This window comes from Zophobas morio, unplaced genomic scaffold (assembly GCF_036711695.1).
Source record: "Zophobas morio isolate AGI-343-1 ecotype UQ-CSIRO unplaced genomic scaffold, CSIRO_AGI_Zmor_V1 ptg000011l, whole genome shotgun sequence".
NCBI lineage: Eukaryota > Metazoa > Arthropoda > Insecta > Coleoptera > Tenebrionidae > Zophobas > Zophobas morio.
The window spans coordinates 13,202,007-13,221,414 of NW_026972116.1; the positions used below are offsets into that span (position 1 = coordinate 13,202,007).

The 19,408-nt window shown below is 34.1% G+C and overlaps 4 protein-coding genes and 1 non-coding gene across 11 annotated transcripts in view; 3 read left to right on the forward strand and 2 right to left on the reverse strand.

The window, feature by feature from the left end:
• The window catches only part of LOC135126978 (uncharacterized protein), a 35,607-nt gene extending 32,599 nt beyond the window's left edge, over nt 1-3,008 (forward strand). For all 7 annotated transcript variants that reach the window (XM_064053245.1, XM_064053246.1, XM_064053247.1 and 4 more), the window contains one exon: nt 1,268-3,008. In XM_064053245.1, the coding sequence (XP_063909315.1) occupies nt 1,268-1,638 (371 nt within the window). In that variant the 3' untranslated portion in view covers nt 1,639-3,008. The remainder of the gene's footprint in view (nt 1-1,267) is intronic.
• LOC135126980 (cytochrome c oxidase assembly factor 5) lies at nt 2,966-3,637 on the reverse strand. Its single transcript, XM_064053252.1, has 4 exons — nt 3,498-3,637; nt 3,287-3,418; nt 3,135-3,230; nt 2,966-3,080 (listed from the first exon to the last, which is right to left on the reverse strand). The coding sequence occupies exons 2-4, from the start codon at nt 3,392-3,394 to the stop codon at nt 3,039-3,041; spliced, it is 246 nt and encodes an 81-aa protein (XP_063909322.1). The 5' UTR covers nt 3,395-3,418; nt 3,498-3,637; the 3' UTR covers nt 2,966-3,038.
• Nucleotides 3,616-5,287, forward strand: LOC135126977 (zinc finger protein 73-like). The gene is made up of 2 exons (XM_064053244.1): nt 3,616-3,813; nt 3,861-5,287. The coding sequence occupies exons 1-2, from the start codon at nt 3,706-3,708 to the stop codon at nt 5,235-5,237; spliced, it is 1,485 nt and encodes a 494-aa protein (XP_063909314.1). The 5' UTR covers nt 3,616-3,705; the 3' UTR covers nt 5,238-5,287.
• Nucleotides 5,279-11,088, reverse strand: LOC135126976 (sodium/potassium-transporting ATPase subunit alpha-B-like). The gene is made up of 14 exons (XM_064053243.1): nt 10,977-11,088; nt 10,781-10,930; nt 10,560-10,732; nt 10,338-10,505; nt 10,162-10,291; nt 9,645-10,121; nt 9,385-9,602; nt 8,953-9,336; nt 8,602-8,899; nt 8,285-8,557; nt 7,989-8,234; nt 5,619-5,804; nt 5,451-5,565; nt 5,279-5,390 (listed from the first exon to the last, which is right to left on the reverse strand). Exons 1-14 carry the CDS (start codon nt 11,086-11,088, stop codon nt 5,279-5,281), a joined length of 3,042 nt encoding a protein of 1,013 aa, XP_063909313.1.
• An 893-nt stretch (nt 11,089-11,981) lies between these two features.
• On the forward strand, nt 11,982-12,083 carry LOC135127462 (small nucleolar RNA U3). Its single transcript, XR_010280235.1, has one exon. It is a non-coding gene; the product is annotated as a small nucleolar RNA U3 (small nucleolar RNA).
• The last annotated feature ends 7,325 nt before the right edge of the window (nt 12,084-19,408 follow it).

Genomic DNA, 19,408 nt, shown 5'->3' on the forward strand with positions numbered 1-19,408 from the left:
TGAACTGATTATTGTGCTAAGGCTAAGTAAAACTTGTCTGATCATCCCCACAAAAATTTTGATGACGTCGTCTTAAAATTTTGCTATGTAAACTTATTTAAATTGTGCACAATATTATTTTTTTTATGCAAAGTTTTGATGACGCTTTACCAACTGAATCAATCAGTCACTGCGTTGCTATTCTGGAACAAAATGTTATTATAAAATTTGTTTTTTTTTAACCACATTAACCACAAATACATATTTTATAAAATTTAAACAACATTTACCATGCAAAATTTTTAGGTGACGTCGTCGAATTATTGGTGCGAACGATCGGACAAATTTTGGTTAGCGTTTTTTGTTTTTCAAGATGTGCAAAATATGAGTTTTTACTTGTGATTTATCATTGTATTCATATTTATTGGTTTTGCTTAAACAGGTGGGTCAAAAAATTAATGAATGAGTCAATTTATTTAATTGATTACGTACCTAAATCAGAAACGGCTCACTCAATTCTCCCAGAAAATTTTGGGAATACAATACTGTTATCATTGCACCAATCGAAACTGATATACGTGTCCTTATTTTTTCTTGCACTGTTTTTATTTTTACGCTGTGACTACTTTTCTTTTGTGCTGTGGTTCTGATTAGTATTATCCATGCTGATGACGTCGCCACAAATTTTTTATTGGTCAAATTAAGAACGAGTCACCACATTTTCTCGAAAATGTGAAGAATACGCACGTCTTTATATAATAATAATAAAATAAGAATTATAATATTCAGAATATTTTGTTAATTATGGTTTAATTAATAATTTTATTACTTTCGACCAATTTTTGTATTGTGTTTCAGTGACGTTTAAATACTTTGAGATCAATTTTTGAGAATATACTGTGGATATCTGCATTCCACTTACCGGGCGGGTATTCTGACACTATACTATCAGGCAACGTGATTATATTTCGTCACTTCCACGGTTACATTGAACCGCCACAATACCTTACTGTTATTATTTTCCGACCACATTTAATGCACTATGACAAAATAATGGGTTAAGATGAAAATCCACGTTGTCTATTATACTCACATTTTTGTTGGAGTGCTGCCATTTCCACCGAAATATAATTTAAACGAAGATGCTTTAAACATATTCCAGTACTAAGTATTTACATATTTATTTATTAGGAACAACCTAAACGTGTGATTTCACTATTCAATCGCCGTTACCACACAGTCCCGAGTTTTCCCAAAGTACCTAATAACTAATCGTATTTTTTTGTAGAAGTGGCATCGATCTGTCGGCCACCAGTGCACGAAATCGGAGTATCACTGACAAAAACCCACACCTCCACCACTGGTTACATGGTGTCAGTGTACAAAGTGTTCGATGGGGATGATCGCGAGAAGTTTGAACGAAATTGGTTATATTGGACCGGAGCCAGGATGATTTACAGATATTTGCCTTCGGCGGCCGGACTAAGGAGAATTTCATTACATAAGTCGCTGAGCCCGAAAGGAGACAAAATGTACATTTTGATTTGTGAATGCTGCAATCTGTTGAGTGATGTTACGGTTTGTGCACTAATTCTGCCGGCTCTGAGGGCAAGATTGACAGGGTATACGGGAATTTTTAGACCAATACAAACGTTTTAATATTTTTAAAGTCGGTAGGGGCGAAGTTCAGACATATCTTTTAAAATAAGGAAAATGGGCTTTTGCAGATTGATACACATATCAAAAAACAATATCAATTGCAGGACGAAGAGAATGTGGTTCATTTTTAATGTAGGGGAAGTAGGAACATCTTCGTTTATTCTATTAGTATGGAGAAAAAACACTTTTAGTTTTAGAAATTGTTGAGTAATTTCAAGTTTCCTCTTGGTTACTGATATCAAATATCTATTTTAGATAAATGTTTCTTTACACAAATTTTAAAGAAAAAACTCAATGAAGTACTCACTAAAAATAGATCATGTTTTATTTGTAGTGTTCACTTCACTTGTGTCTAAAGTCTATAAAAATTGTGATTAATGCAGAAAATTAAATTGTGTTTTGTCTGTAATCGACGAACTCGGCAGCATATGTAACGAGTAACTAAAAATTATTTTTTAACAAAAGAAAATATTTTGTACATATTTTTTCCTGCTCAAACGTCTTACATAAATCTGTCTACTTATATATAACAGTGAAAAATAATCTTATCACAATCTGTAAGAGCCCAAAGTACGTAAAGAATCAATTTCAAAAGAACTAGTAGATATAAAATGAATATGCTTGAAAAACAAGAGAAGAGGATACATTTTTATTGTTAACTAATTAGACAGTTGTTGGAAGTACGTAATATTACTTTTGTAATGCTTCTGACTACTGATTAGGTGCAAGTTTAAGCTTCTTGCAAACGTGCCTATTTATTACATTTATTAAAAAAACAATCAAATATTACTTGTTACGTATACATTAGGTAGTTACAATCACCTCAGTTATCCAAAAAATCTTGTTAATATCTACGAAAATTGGGTAATATTTGAGGTGCTTGAAAATAATATCAGTTTTTAATAATTTATGAAACGGAAAAACAAGTGATAAAAAAACAATAACATATAAACAACAGCGGCGTGAGAGAAGAACGAGTACAAAGTTTCTATTCTGAGTAATAATAAAGATCTTGTATTTCTCTTTTAAAAATGTCAACAATTCAAATCTATGTAATTTTATGTCATATTTATTGTATTGTTTGTTCACAATCACAGTGTGCCATGACTGTCAACGCTGACACTTGCACAGCACACTGGGATTCCATGACTGTTATTAATTTTACCCACTCATCCAGCTGTACCCATTTATCCATACTTAGTACAAACTTCACACCAAGTGTAACACCATCTAATTGATGCTTAAGGGTTTGTTAAAGCTTGTAATCATTTTACAAACTTTATCAAAGGAATCAGTCTTCCTTAGTTCAGCTTCAAAACCAGCAATATAAAGAGAATATTTTATTTAAATATACGCAATGCTCAAGACAAGATTATCAACTACTTTATTTTGTTACCTCATTAATACCCTTTCCGTCCTCGAAATCTTTGTCGATTGTCTAGCTGTAAATAAAATGTAATTATATTTATATGAATACAAATAAATATTTTCACTACCAATGATCGTTTGCATTCAAAGAACGTGTTTCGGAGAGCTTGACATTCGGTTGGGACGTTGCCAGACTGTAGGCACTCCTTGGGTGTCTTTTTATGCTACAAATTTGGTTTTTATAATCGTTTACACTAAGAAATGTCTAGATGGTACGAACTATTTTACAACAGTCACTTTCTAGGAGACAAAACTTTAGGTCGGCTCGAACACCAGCACATGGGGACTTATCGACTAAACGCTCGTTTTCTTCAGTATATCGCATCATTTTGAAAAGTTATTCAAGTTGTCCCTGAAAAACAACAAAAAGTTAGGTTATGTAACCGTCATTTTGGGACCTTTAAATTTTTAAGATTTTCTTAAATACTTACCTTCTAAAACGAATATAATATTTTATTAGTGTTTCTATATTAATTTATTAAACAAACTAGAATATAAATTGGTTCTTATTTTTTTCTAGAAGATAACATAACCTCAGATGTCATAACAGTTTCCTAACCTCACTTCTCAAGCTTTGGTCTGTTTGTTTAACTAAAAAGTAACATGAACTTGTGATAAGTTCAGTGTTTCGGGTTTAACATGCATGTGTCCGAACAAACGTGTCGCGTTTGTTTAGGCAAACAACGTCTGAATGCTATATTCAAGAAGAATCTTCCGGGAAAGATTATGTATTGTGCTGCTGTAGAAGTAAGTTTACTTCGTGCTTGTTAGTGCAGTTAAAAACATGTTTGCAGGTTTCGGAAGATGATGAATTGCCGAAAATGATCTGCAACCAGTGTTTATTCTACTTAGATGTCGCTTACATATTTCGAACTGTGTGTGAAGCTACTGATGCCAAGTTGCGAAAATTAGTTGAAGAGAACAAGCGTGTTGCAGATTTACCACCCACAACTCCTGTTAGACAAGATAACGCTGAAGACGTTGTTAAAGAACCACATTCTGAAGACGTTGTTAATGAACGTTCTGCAGACGTCAATGAACAACGTTCTGAAGACGTTGTAAGTGAACAACATTCTGAAGACGTTGTAAAACAACAAAATTGTGAAGACGTCTATTTTATTAATAGTCCAGTTGCCAACGAAGTCGTCATTGGCGAGGAGGAAGATGATCTCGAGGTGGATATTGTATTATCTGCTTGTGATGAAAGTAGTAGTAGCGTAGAAGTAGAAAATAAGACATCACCACCAATGGTTGAAATTGATATGAATGCGAAAATTTCGGACGATTGCAAGGAAAATAAAGAGAAAATTGGACGCCACACTGCAAGAAAAATTTCTGCCAAAGTGGCTAAACGGGTTCCGACTTTGGGGGCCACGTTTATTTCTGAGGAGCTGCAACGTCCACAAGGCGAGAAAGTACCTGAAAATATAATTAAAGAAACCCCACCTGAAATATCACAAAGACTGCTACCTGAAAAGATTGATGAAAGTTCCATTGAAAGAAAAATGTGTGAAGCCCCTAAAATGCACCAATGTAACCAATGCAATAAATCGTTTCCATATAAGAGCTACTTGAAAAGACATATGACTGTTCACGTAACAAATAAAAAGTACAAGTGTTCTCAGTGTGATAAAAAATTCATCAATCAACATAATCTTAGTGTGCATATGCAAACCCATTCTGGGAGTTTTCCATATATGTGTAAGTTTTGTGATAGAGGTTTCGCATGGCCTAGTCTACTGAAGCGCCACCTGAATTCGCACACTTCGATGGCGGAGTTTCAGTGTAAATATTGTTCCAAAAAAATGCTTCATTTGAGTAGTTTGAAGCTCCATGAAAAAATGCATTTATATCGACCTTCGTACACTTGTGATATTTGTTTCAAGACGTTCGCTTACACAAATTCGTTAGCTACCCATAAGAAAACTCACAAAGGTGTGAAAGACAACGTCTGTGGGATATGTAAGAAGCAGTTTTCTCGGAAAACGTCACTGAGAAGACATATGCTCATTCACTTGAGGAATAAGAATTTTAGTTTTAAAGTTCGCCTGAAGCCCAAAATAGTTCCAAAAGACAGAATTGAGAAAAGATTAAAGTGCGACGAATGTAGTCGTAAGTTTGGGAGTAAAGCGCTACTTCTAAAACATCTAAAACAACATACACATAAGTAGTTTAATTTTTTTTATACATAAATTATATTTAATAAATTCTACTAATAATATGTTTCCCTTTGATACCACCCTTTAGGGTAACGACGTACGTGCGATTTGCGCAATTCGTCGAAGCATAAGAGCAGGGCTGAAAATGGTAAGGCATACAACCACCTATGGACAGAAATCATATTTTAGTTATATGTAATTGCTGAAAATGTAAATTAAACTTACCACCACCACCTAAGTGGGAAAAAGTCTAAGTAGTACATATATGGCGTGTAGGAAAGTATTAACGTAAAAATAGTTTCGATAAATAAACTTGCTGTAAGGATATGATTATCCATCCCTGCAGACCTTTTAGAGTTTCAAGAAAATCATTCAAAGTGGAAAAAGGTTTACCTTGTTTGACAATTGAATTGATACGAGTTTTACAAGCAATAAGATTTGCCCATTGTGTTACAACTACAGACATCATACACGCAGTATAACAGGAATGTTGTAAGGTCAATCTTTCAGAAAATGTCCAGTTTCTGCCATAATTATCAGTCATATTGGCATCTCGACTTTCCCATACATCTCGACTACCTACACACAGTTTAAGAAAATTGGTCGAAAGTTGTTCCGACAGAACTTCCCTAAAGTACAATGAAACATGAGTTTTTTCTTTAACCAATTTTGTGATGACGTCGTCAACATGCAAGGACACGTATATCAACTTGGATTAGTGCAGTGCAATATTAAAAATAATAGTATCGTTTTCACAATATTTTCTGGGAAAAAACAGTTTCTGATTTAATCAATAAAATAAATTGGCTCATTCATTAATTTTTTTGAGTCACCTGTTTAAACAAATCACACGTAAAAAACTCATCACATTTTGCATATTTGATCAATTCATCATCAATTTTTTGGGGTTGATATAAACAGATACATTTTTATTAAAAAGTTATCATGCTTACAACAACTTCAAAACGTCTGCAAGATTTCATAGCAGTCAGTTTTACAATTCTTGACTTAATGAATAAAATAAATTGACTCAATCAATAAAAATCTAAAAAATATTAATGCAGTGATAAATTACAACTATACTCTCATCATATTTTGCACATTTAAGATACGATTTATTCAGCAATTGCGACGGGCTGTCACTAAATCAGTTCACGAGAAAATCGCAACAAAAAGACGAAAACAAATCCCCAGAACATAAAAACAAAATTCGCAAATGTTAATTACTTAACACACATGTCTAAATCTGCACATAGTACCACTCAAACAGATAATCTGACTCCACCACCAATCACCAAACGTAAGAACAAAATTCGCATATTTGCAAATTTTAAACATCATTGCGCTTGTCAGACATTGCGAACAACATGCGCAGAACCGTACACACATAAAAACCGCCAATCGCAATTACTTTCATCCGAATTCGTAACAAATTAAAACAGCAGCAGGCGAAACCCAAACACATAAAAAAACAGATCAAAGAACGCCGCCTTTACCACATCGAACTCGCGCAAATCCGTCAGGGCCAAACTAAACTTTATAAAATAGCAAAATAAGACCTAAAAGTTGCGTTCTTTGGACAAAAATCCCTTTAAAAGCAGCAGCGCAGAAAGTGATATTCATTCAAGTTCCGAGGACCACGCTGTCCGTTTGTTGACCGATTTTTCTACTATTTTTGGCTGAATTTTGAAGAAATCCGGACTTAGAAAATTTTGCTGACATCGAGAAGAATATAGAAAATTTTCCATGCCGCATCTGTGTATGTTTAACACCAGTATCACTCAACTTATCTGCCATAATGTGCTTTCGATTTAGGTTTTTGGGAAGTTCCTGAATCTGATTTTCTTGCAGTTGATAACTTTGCTTTTAATTTTTTACCGTTCAATATGATTCCTGTTCTCTGATTATTATTCATGTGAATTTAATGTTTCCACCATATTTTAGAGCATTTATGGTAGGTATGAATTTCTCAACGTTTAGCTTTACTGAAAGATTCTAACTATCCATTTTTTTAAATTTTATTAGTGCCCAAATGCTCGGCTGTGGTTAAAAATAATTTGGGCCTGAGACAATATTTTAACGCGACGTCATCAATTTTTTAGGGGGGATGAGCAAAAATTTATGATAACTTTAAAACATCTCCAAGATTTCAAAGCATTCGGTTTTGCAGTTCCTGATTAAATCAATAAAGTAAATTCACGGATTCATTAATTTTTTTGAGTCACCCTGAATAAGCGAAGCCAAATGGGATGATAAATCACAAGTAAAAACTCATCATATTTTGCACATTTTGGTCGTTATCAATTTTTTGGAGGGGATAAACCAATACATTTTGATTAAAAATTTATTATAACTTTAAAATATCTGCAAGATTTCAAAGCATTCAGTTTTGCAGATTCAAAATTAAATTGCAAAATGTTTGATAATTTTGATTTTTTTCCAAAAATCAGGACGTTTCGGGTAAAAACTCGACACGGAATCATAAACAACTATGTTATTTTATACAATTTAAAACTCATTTACTATGTACAATTTTGAAGTGACGTCATCACATTATTGGTGGGGCTGTTTAACAAATTTTGGTTAACGTTTTATCATCTACGTGATATTCCTATTATCAATACAAAATTTGACAACAATCGACCTAGTACTTTCGGAGATTATCTGTCCAATAAAAATCGGGACGGCAGACAGATGGAAACGAGAGACCTATTTCTTCGTACTCGCTCGGGAAGTAAAAAACAAATGTATGGACTTGTTTACCAAATAGAGTTGAAGGTAAAAAACCATGTTCTGCCATTACCAAGAAGTATACCAAAAAAAGTCCGAGAGTTTCTAACATCCCTAGGTTACCATATGCTAGGAAATACAATTTCCTATTCACTAATCTGTCTCTTAAAGGATTTCGTGGAGGTCGTAACATAATATCCCTTTCTGCTTTTTCGTACGCCAAACTTATGGCAGGCATCATATCCGTGAGAAGATCGATACAAAGTATTGCGATAACTCCTACAACTTGAAACTTCCTTTACTCTGTTAGAATTTAAACCCAATTTTACCTAAAGGAAGCGGAATCCCTACGAAAGAATAACTCAGAAAAGGTACAATTTCTGGTACATTCGACGCCAAAGTATACGTGATAGATTTTTTGAGATTATCAAAAATTCGTCGTCCCTCTTCAATTCCTAGGATAATCGAAGCAAAATTATCGTCTAATAAAAGAATGTCCGCAGCTTGTTGAGAAACTTCTGTTCCTGTAATACCCATAGCTATTCCAGTGTCCGCTTTTTTCAAAGCAGGCGCATCATTAACACCGTCCCCAGTAACAGCCACTATTATTTTTGTATTCGGTGAGCTTATCGACATGTATACAAACCTATTTCTCCTAATCGTTGATACCCTTCAACTATTTGTAGCTTCTGGGTGGGTGATGTCCGCGCAAAAACAATTTCGGGATGATGGAAAAGTATAGTGTCAAGTTCCTCGTCCATTAAATCTTTAAGGACTGACCCATGTATGACTAAAGCACCGGGCTTTTCTAGTATGTTTGAATATTTCCTAGCTATACCACCATAAACGCTCGGAATTTTTCTTAAGGCTTTAACATGTTTAAATTCTAGAATGGTTGTGTCAGTGATAATCCCCACTTTCCTGGCTATAGCTTTTGCTGTGATCTACCGAGAGTAATTAATCACCGTAAGGCTGCTACTAATACAGTAATACTTACTGGATGGTCTCCTGTCACCATGGTCACTTTTATTCCGGCTTCTTTGCACTTTATTATAGCGTCAGGCACCTGAGGTCTTGGTGGATCGATCATGGAAACAAACCCTAAAAATCTAAGACCTCGTTGAGGAAAATTTGCAGGCTCAGCTGTGAAGGAAAATTTGTGTGTATATTCTTTTCCTAGTTCTAAATCGCAAAAGCCTAATACTCTTTCCCCCATTTCTGCAAATTCTAAACATGCTTTATTGCATGCTTCTAACAATTCTTTAGTTATGGGTGTCGTTTTTTCGTTCAGCAAGATACTGCTGCAACGTTCCAAAACCACCTCAGGAGCACCTTTCATCACTACCAGACATTTGCCATTTTTGACTGCATGTACGCTTGTCTATATAAATACCTAGCAATGTGTGTTCATAAAACTGTTTGGGCTCACCTGATATTTAGTTGCAGAACTGAAAGGTACTTCGACCAACTTTGGATTTTTTTGTTTAAAATCATGACTTAAAAACTGTACAGCTTCGACGTATTTCAAAATGGCGCCTTCGGACGCGTCTCCACGGAATGTTCTTTTCATGACTGGTATTTGTTCTTGATCGGGAAAAAATTCTGCTCTGTTACACAGTGCAGCACATCTTATGAAGCTCTTGTAACCTTAACACACATATACAAAAATCACACATGTTTTTTAAATACCTTGTTCACTCGATTGTGGTGGCGTGTAAGACTGTCCCGGACTGACGTCTATCATCTTTAGATTGTACCAAACGTGACATACCGTCATTCTGTTTTGAGTCAAAGTTCCAGTTTTGTCCGAACAAACAACGGATGTGCATCCTAGCGTTTCAACGGAATCTAGTTTCTTGATCAGACAATTTTGTGACGCCATTTTTTTCGCCGTAACAGTCAAACACACAATTACAGTGGCTAGAAGACCTTCAGGAACATTAGCCACAATCATTCCAATAGCAAATAAAAGAGTTTCGATGAGACTGTGTCCCAAAAACATTAAAGTAATGGCGAGAGATACACCTAAACAGATAGCCCATACACTTATTATTTTCATAAAACGTGACAACTCTTTTGCCATGGGAGTTTTGTTGGGCTTAAGTCTGGCGGTCAAACCTGCGATGTGGCCCATGACGGTTTGATCACCACAAGCTATAACAATCCCTGAAACGCAATAAGGAACAACCATGTGGTACCACCTCACCTCTACCAGTCCCTTCTACAACGTTCATACTGAATAAACCAACATTTTTCGTTTCAAGAAAATTAGTGTCTGTGTAGGTGTTGCTGCGTATTTGAGGTTCTGACTCTCCCGTAATACAAGCATAGTCAACCTTGCAAAAAAATTAGACTTTGTTGAAATAGTACCAGGAAGTTTACTTTTAATGAACTGCACTCGATAATCCGAATATCTGCCGGAATGCGATCTCCAAATTTAATTTCTACTAAGTCACCAAGGACGACATCTTTGGAATCGATTACGCTCACGTCACCATTACGAACTACTGTAGCTTTCGTTGGTACCATAGTAGCGAAAGATTCCATGATCTAAGAGCAGTTATGATAAAATAGGAATACTGTGTATGGTTTCATTTTTCATACACTCTGGCTTTTTCGTTCTTGGTAATACATGAAACTTCCTGTTACCAACACTACAACGACGAGTACCGCTCCCAGTACTGCGTTATCCCAATCCACCTGACCATCATCTAAGTAATCAATTAAAACACTAATGTAACATAACAGTGCTCCAATCCAAAGCAACATCGAAAACCCTTTAAATTAAAATATTACGTATCATTTCTGGTGTTTTAAAAACATACCTGCAAACAAAGCTGTCATGAACTTTGAAAGTTCTGATGCTTTTCGTGCGGGGGTTAACATGTTTGGACCCGTTCTTTTTAATACCTCCTTCGCTTGTTCCGTAGTTAAACCTGTCACTGGATCTGTATAGAGGCGTTCGCAGAGTTCTTCTAAAGAAAATGGTTTTTATTCAAATCTTACATATTTTTAGGATACCTAGAGGTATAATGTGAGAGTCTGTGGTTACTTCTTTTCGGAAATTCTCAAGACGTGCAGCACTTTGTTCTTTTTTGGATAGTTTCCCTTGTGCTTTATAAAAAAGTGGCATGTTTAGAAAATGAGTGACTTAAGATTACACAAACTGTCATCTAGATAAATGATTGTATAAAATGTAAAGATATGTCGTGAAAGTTACTGTTACGTAAGTGTTACAAATCTTACACTATTTATAATTATGTCAAAACGGTACAGGTTTGTGCTAAATAGTTGAAAACTTATTTAAAACTCTCGCCCTTTATTTTACAAAGTAAATAGTCCTGGATGAATGTCACCCATAGACAAAATACCTATCAAATAAAACAATGAGATCAGTGAACCGTCATTCCAAAATATTGCTAAATAAATTTTATTTAAAACCAATTGTCTCTTCACCCTATCAAAAATGTGATGATGCCATTTTAAAACATCGCTAAAGAATTTATCGCAACATAAGGTTTTTGTCCCGTTTCCCTCTCCATCAATAAACAATATTGAACTCAGCTTTCTATTTTCTCGAATTCTGATCAATTTTATGTCAAAATTTTTTCCTGTACATCTAACATTTCGTTAGTTTTCTTGCTGATATTTTCAAAGATTAGGTATAATACATGTAACACTAATTACCTACGCACTATACATATGCTATTTCCAATATACAATCTTTCGTAACTAAACTTAAACCAAAATTACACATTTTTTAAAACAGTTTTTGTATCAATTTCACATAAACACACTCTTGGCCACTATGATGCGAAATTGTGTTTTTTTTTTCTACGAGTGTTTAGGAAAGTGTTCATTAAATAATCATCATAACCCACGGCTGTAGCAAAATCATCATTACAGTCTTGGTGTGAATGTCACGTGAAATTTTGTATGTATAGCTGTAGAGGGCGCTGGGGTCTTGTGTCGCCGATTACCTGAAACCCCTTTGCTAATGACCACCCTGTAAAAACTACACTCGTCAAGATCATACTTCACAGGATCATTTCTGTAGTATATCTTCACATACTCCACATTCAAATGTGGAGTTGACGCAGCCACGATGACGAGTGACAGTTTCGTGTCCTGCAGGTCGATTCTCGAACTCGTTCGCAAAGATGCGAGTACGAATCGATGCGCATGCCAAGATGCTATTCGAAACGAAAATCCGTCTTCTTGAACGAGATTCAATGCGAATAGCAACTCGATGCGCATACGAAGGCCTCTGTTCGAGTGAGGATATGGCAACACCGGCAAAATACAGAGGATATTTAAATGCGATGGTTGGCAGAACTCACGCGGGGTGAGTTTGAATCCAAGAAGGACTATTTTAATTTGTTACCTTCAAATTTATTAAGCAGCAAAGCATGTATTAGCAGGATTGGCTCGATTTAAATGATTGCTTTAAAGTATTATTGTTTTTTTTTTTAGTTTTCTTTACAGTTTGGAATATGCAATGCATATTACGGCCCATTTAATGCAAATTTATATCAAAATAAGTTGAACTTTAACTAGAATACAATATTTCCAACAAAATGGAACGATAATTCTTTTAATTGTATTTTAAAGATTATAGGAGTAAATATTATAAATAACACTATCAATTCCATTTTTGCAATGTAAATTACAATGAATTCTCTTTATTGTTCAAAACTAAGAAGTACGACTCATGGATGACATTAAGTCGGATACTTACTATTTTAATCAGGATTTTAATCCCAAATAATTGACAGACTACAAAAACATAAAAAAATCGTGATTAAAAAAAAATGTTGATTTTATGATTTTATGCAACCCTACGTATTTAATACAAATTCTTGTGATTTTTTTACAACGATGCAGATATAAACTTAATAATGTTCATTTTTGAGTGGGACCACCGCAGCCAGCAGGTATTTGCATATTAAATTAATACCTTTATTACTGCGTGTACTCTCCTAGTTTATAGAGAATTCTTAGCGTTTGGTTACCCGATATTTATTCAGGTATATTTATGGATACCATTACAACCGTTTTGTACAGTAAATGATCTTTCAGAATTCATTTTAGTTTTTACTTTTGAAACAACTGCACGTATATTTGAAATGTTCGCAGTGTCTAGCCAGAATCACCTAAAAATTATTGTTACAACCATAATAAGAACGTGTTAATGTATTATTAGAAATTACTCAAAATATCGCAATAGTCCGTTGTTTCTTCACACATATGTAGCTATTATGTGTACTACACAGAAATCGGCTGTTTCAATTTAAAATTTTTAAATTTGCATCACAAATGTCAAAATTGTAAATGAAATTATAAAATTCCCATAATCAAATTGATACATTACAATTTGTGTATTTTTGGAATGGTAATCCTTTCTATTAATGTATATTAACAGATACAGCATATTAAAGATATTATATTGACGTTACAACAGAACGACCAAAACCAAACAGAGTTTTAGGTTAGCTTTTACCACTCGCAAACCAAAATGCGATCGCATCTACCCACTCGTAACTTGACGTTCGTATACGCTCGAACATTTGCGTATACCAACGTGTGCGCGCGCTTCGAGAATACCGAATCTTCAAAACCGTTCGGAAGTTGGCCACTTGCGTATGCGGAACTTATTCGAACGAGTTCGAGAATCGACCCCCTGAGCGTGAGGCAGATCTGTTTTCGGTTCATGAAACTGAACTCAGGTCATCGATGATCGTTCAGCGCAGGTTTTGCTTGTGTGACGGACGTGAGACAGTCTGAGTGGTTTCTTTTTTGAAAATTTCAAACATAAATGTCGATTTATGGATTCGTCTGCAGGCGGTAGTTTTGAAATAATTTTGGCTCGTCATTCTAAGTCTAATTGGATTTTTCAAATGAAGTTGGCCACCCAACTGCATACTGGATGCAAGTTTTTACAATTTTTTTATACCGCGTGCTCAAAAAATGTGTACTTTTAAAATGAACAAAATAATTATAAATGTTTATAAAACAATTAGTTACGATAAATGTAAGTAGAGTATGCCTATAATTTAAATAGAATTCCATAGGTTTTATAATCACAGTTACTTTTTATTTATTTGATTTGTCATTTTTTTTATCAATGGATGGATGCACAAAAAAATCGCAATGACGTTATTTATTTAAGATATGTATTGTAATATTTTATGGAGAGATAAACAGAGGTATGCGCTTTGTTATGGTCGCAATCAAATAAAATTTTAATATAAAAAAAAGTAGCCCAAGAGCTATAAAGGTTATATGACCATCATAAAAGTAGTTGACCGCAAATAAATACCCCCTTTGTGTGGTTCGCACTAAGCTTACCGGTTGGCAATAAATCGCCTTCTAAACATTTCTTGCTTAGATTTAGATATTTACTGAAAGCCGCCCCTGAACGAAACAGCAACAGTCGGTCGAACTGCCGTGGACACGCTATTTACGACCCTAAAACCTTTTCTATTGTAAACAACTTAACATCGACACAATGGGATAATTTTAAAATGGCCATATAAACTTATAGTTTTTGGTTTAGTATGCACAGTCTTTATAATAAGAATCTAAATCTTTTTGAAGAAATTGAAATATCGATATTCGAAAATTGTTATAATTTATTTTTTTTGAATACACTGTACATTAAAACCCAATTCTATTTGTAATACAATAAAGTGCATATCTTTATTTATCTGCCCACAAAATATTGTTATTCAGATGTAAAAATATACAGAATATTCCATTTACCTGTCTATTTAAAAACAGAATACTCTCTATAGTTGAAAATAATCTTGGTACATATATTGTTTTCAAAGAATTGTCCAACTTTAGTTTTAGATTTTTTCTGTTTTTAATAATTTATGAGACATCGACAGACGCGAGCTTAGTGAGTCACTCTGTATATATAGGGTGTCACTAAGCACGCGGTTCTCGATATCTCATTAATTATTTGAGACAGAAAAAAAGTCAAAGACTATACTCTAAAGAGCGTTTTGTTTTTAAGGCGTAACACAGAAGTTAGATTTTTTAAAGGAAACACCCTATTTACCCTAACTACAGCCACAACACTCGCATTCCTAAGGCTTACTTCCATACCGCAAAGAAGGCAGCGCCAACTAGACGACCTGATTCACTGATGGCGAAAATTCTGCGCTGTAGACATCCATTCACAAGGACAGAAAAGCTCTTAATTTGAATGAGTGATCTCGGCACTCCTCCAACGCACGCGATCCCGTGCGTTTATTTGAAACCAGCAAAAAAACAAAAAAATTAACATGGAACCTCATGTTAATTAATGATTCAATCAAAATGAGTTCATCAAGATTACATGTGATTACCAAAGTTAGGCACAACGGAAGGGATGGGCAATTCACCAGACAAAAATATTAAAAACAACGGTCCGACGTAAGGCGATAAATTTGGCTGGCCGACAGTGCAGTCTCAACCACGTCACAACCTCAGTGGCGCTTGATGCAAATCCGAGTTTATCTAATCAAGATCATCACGAAAATTGTGATGAACAGTCATTTTTAATTTTTAAATCATTTTAACATCTAGGAGAACTCGTATAACTAAGGAAAACCGAGTAAAAGTAGTAATGTTTTTAAGAATTCCCGAAGTTGTAGGCCACGACTGCAATAGCGCTGGCGATCGGACGGCAATGATAATCACTTCCGCGATGTCAAAGTGTCGTGATTACATAGCACATATGAAATAAACATAATAGGCACAAATTAAATACGATCAAAATCAAAATATGTAATTCGTAAATAAATGTTCAAATTCAAGCTGTGAGAAAATAAGTTGGATGTAATATAATAAATTTAACCGAAGATAATTTTCAAGGTCTTTTCTTTCAAATTGGACGTTTAAGACTAGATAGTTTAAATACCATAAGTGAACTACATATTTTAAATCTTGAGTGAGAAGATATGAACTCCAAACCGAAGGTTTAAATACCGCGATCGCAGACCCATGGGTGACTGCCTACATTATTGATGTTTTTCTTATTTTTAATTTATCTCGGCATTGTTTTTTTTCTCAATGTGAAATTTTATTGTTTTTTTAACGTATAGGGATTAACATAATGAAAGAATCAATTTTATACTTTATACTACAAAATCTGAAAGTTCTTTAGTTATTTTTCGGGAGTGAGGGAAGGTATCTGTACAATATCTTCTAGTTTCAATGATGGCGCATTTGTGCGCTGCGAATTGACCCTAGTTTACGGAATCAATACACAAATCTAAGTCCAGATCTTAAGGCAACTTCAACCACGTTTTGTTGGTACTTACTTTCGATTATACATTGTGTTTTTTTTTTGTTTGGCGGAATGCAGTCAAATGTAAAATGGTGACCCCAAGGTTGGAAAAGTGCCCCTAAATCAAACACAAAATATGGAGGAGAAAATTGTTTATTACACCATTCTGAACAGGGAAAATGTGCGAGTAAGCTGCAAAAATTCTCTTCAGCTCTTATAAATGAAATCAAATCAAATGTTCCGAATCAATAAAAATAATTGGTACTTGAATATCACAAATTTAAATACACAAAGTATAAAGAGAAATCGTTATTAAAGGAACTGGATTGTGGATGCAAATACTCAAGTTATTATGACGATGTGGTGACAAATTTAAATTATGGCAGTCGAGAAATTAAGAAGCGAAGCACGTAACAAGAGCAGAATTTAAATTCCTAGTCAATTTTCCTTTATTGACTACATATTTTTATGCCCAAAAAACCTGCCGCATATTATATTCTTTGCCCGGCCTTCGCAAACTAGCTAAACCAAGCTGCTGGTTTCATGTGGACGCGGGTCCATAAGGTTGGGCAAATGACATAAAAGAAAACCGTCAGCTTTAACTAGAACCCGTGTGTTCCGCTTTCGCCATATGCTCTTGTGCTTTTATTTTAATTAAAATTCAAATTCTGGTTCTGGTGCGCACCTCGTATTGCAGGAATATCTACGCAATAAAATCTCCAAATTCAGCTTATCGAACGGTAACGGTGACATACTAATAATAACAAAACAACAAGCACAAATTAAATAAATTCTCCGATTCAGTTCACGATAATATTATTTCGAATAATGAAATTTTCCAAGGTCCTTTCTCTCAAAATGGATCAACGTTTAAATTTTGTTTAAATTCCATTAATAAACTGTTAGAAATCCAGGCAAGAAATTATGAAGTGTGGATACAGTAATACTTCCATAAAAACATCTAGAACTTAGTTATAATGTGATAAACAAAAGAGTGTAGTTTGAATAAGTATAGTTCCTAACACGTGGTTTATATGAAAATTTATTAAGTTGCATTCGAACCGTGAACAGCTACGAATTTAACACGTGTTGACGAATAGTAGACGTTTTGGATTAGAAAAAGATGAAAATAATTATTTATGCTCCTTGGAGGGAGACTGTGGCGTCGAATGCAACTCATTTTCGTTTAAATAATTGTCCCATTTTCTGAAACTAATTACAAATTAATTTTACCTACAATTTTTTACATCATTTAAGTAGCAGCACAAAACAGCAAGTTCCGACAGAAAACGAGGGCAAGGGCGCTTTTTCTCTCTACCTTCTTGTATTCCAATCCTCCTCTACCCTAGATCGAGGGTATAGTTTATCTACTTCTTTACACGCTCGGGAACATGGGTGATTGCCTACGTTACTGTCCTATATTCTTAATTTTCATTTTTCAAATGCTGTTTCGCGGCATTTTTTAGCGCGAAATTTAAATTTCAAAATTTAGGATACCACACATTCCTGAGAAAAGTGGAATAATGATTCTTAATACTTTATTATTCATGTTTTCTCGACGTTTCATAATTCCTAGATTATGAATGTCCAGATCTTCAGTTTCTGTCTGTCCGTTGTCCGTTGTATGTTGTCTGTTGGCGATTTTATTAATCAGATGATCCCCAAAACTGCTGGACTGATTGTTGTGAAATTTTAGGTGTGCTTTAAGAATATCGTCGAGATCATAAAACACAAACCAAAATGGGTCTAATCATTTTTACCAAAAATTTGATGACGTCATTTCCAATTTCGCAGAGTAAATTAACCTTATGTAATTGATGTTTTTTTTTTGTAACATTCTTTTTCGGTTATTTTAAAAATTTGGCTACTTTATTTTGGGACAAGGTGAACAAAATTTTAGAAAAACATTTATATAGATTTTATATAAAAATATTTATCTAGATTTTATTTCCGATAGTATAGTGATTGTTAGTTACTGCTGACGAGTAGCAACATTTTATAAATTAGTGCATAATAAATTACATTTGTTACATCAACGTATATCTCCTGGGAAGTCGGCAATTAGAATTGAGCTATCTATTTCTTTAAAAAACTTGAGAGTTTATCCCATCAAAATTTTGTTAAGTAAATATCATTTAAAACTTATGACACACAATGTTTCTTTATTTGTTGTTTAATAATGTATTTACCTCAAAAAAAGAATTGTGAATGAAGCAAACGGTTTATCAAATTTTCACGAAATTCTTGATATAAATTTATAAAAAAAAAAAAATAAATATATAACTAATCTGCTGTCTTAAATACTAGTTTTTAAAAAGCGGAACACAGAAATTTTTATTATTTCTGTTAAAATTTATTAAAAAAAAATGCAATTTACGCAATATTGTTTGTTACAATCGTCGCCATTTTAAAGATGCAAAAAAAATTTATGAGGCATATTTTTCACATATTTTTTTATTTATAAGATGTCACACATTTAGCTCGAACTTGACAAGATTAAGACAGCCTTGTTTAGAAAACAACATAACAAATAAACATTGTTTTTTGCCTACAAAACCGCCTTCTCATTAATAATAAATAATACACCAGATGATTCTGTTCCGTATTTACACTCATTTGCCACCTATAGTGGGACTCCTCTTTTTTATTTTTTAAAAGCCACTATTTCTTGACAAGAAATAAAAAAGGTTACATGTTTTTTCCTTAAAAAGCATTTTGTTTTCAATTCCTTACTGAATTCCTGTTTTTTTCAGACGCGAGTTTGGAAGCGATTTAATTGTTCAGACGAAATGGAAAAACTTTGTAGACACTTATGTCTTAAACAACTGAACATTTTTTACTGCTTGGCACTACAGAAAGAACATTCCTAATGACAAACCTCATTTCCGCATTCATTTAAAATCTCAAGAATTTTTGTAATGAAACAGAACGAAGACATCCTGTCGCTTCCAACTCACTGCTTCGCTTATCCTAATTTTAAATATTCTCCTCCCAACTGGGTCCAGCAGGTAATTACAAACACCTTCCTCGTGAAAAACGCAATTCTGACTTGATTAAACTGGAAAAAACTCATCCTTTGTCAATATTTCCCCCTCTTTATCCCAAGTTCGATAAAGAGGTGGGGTTATTTATAGGCCACTTCTTATTTGCTATTTGTTGCATTCTGAAAATTTCGCAC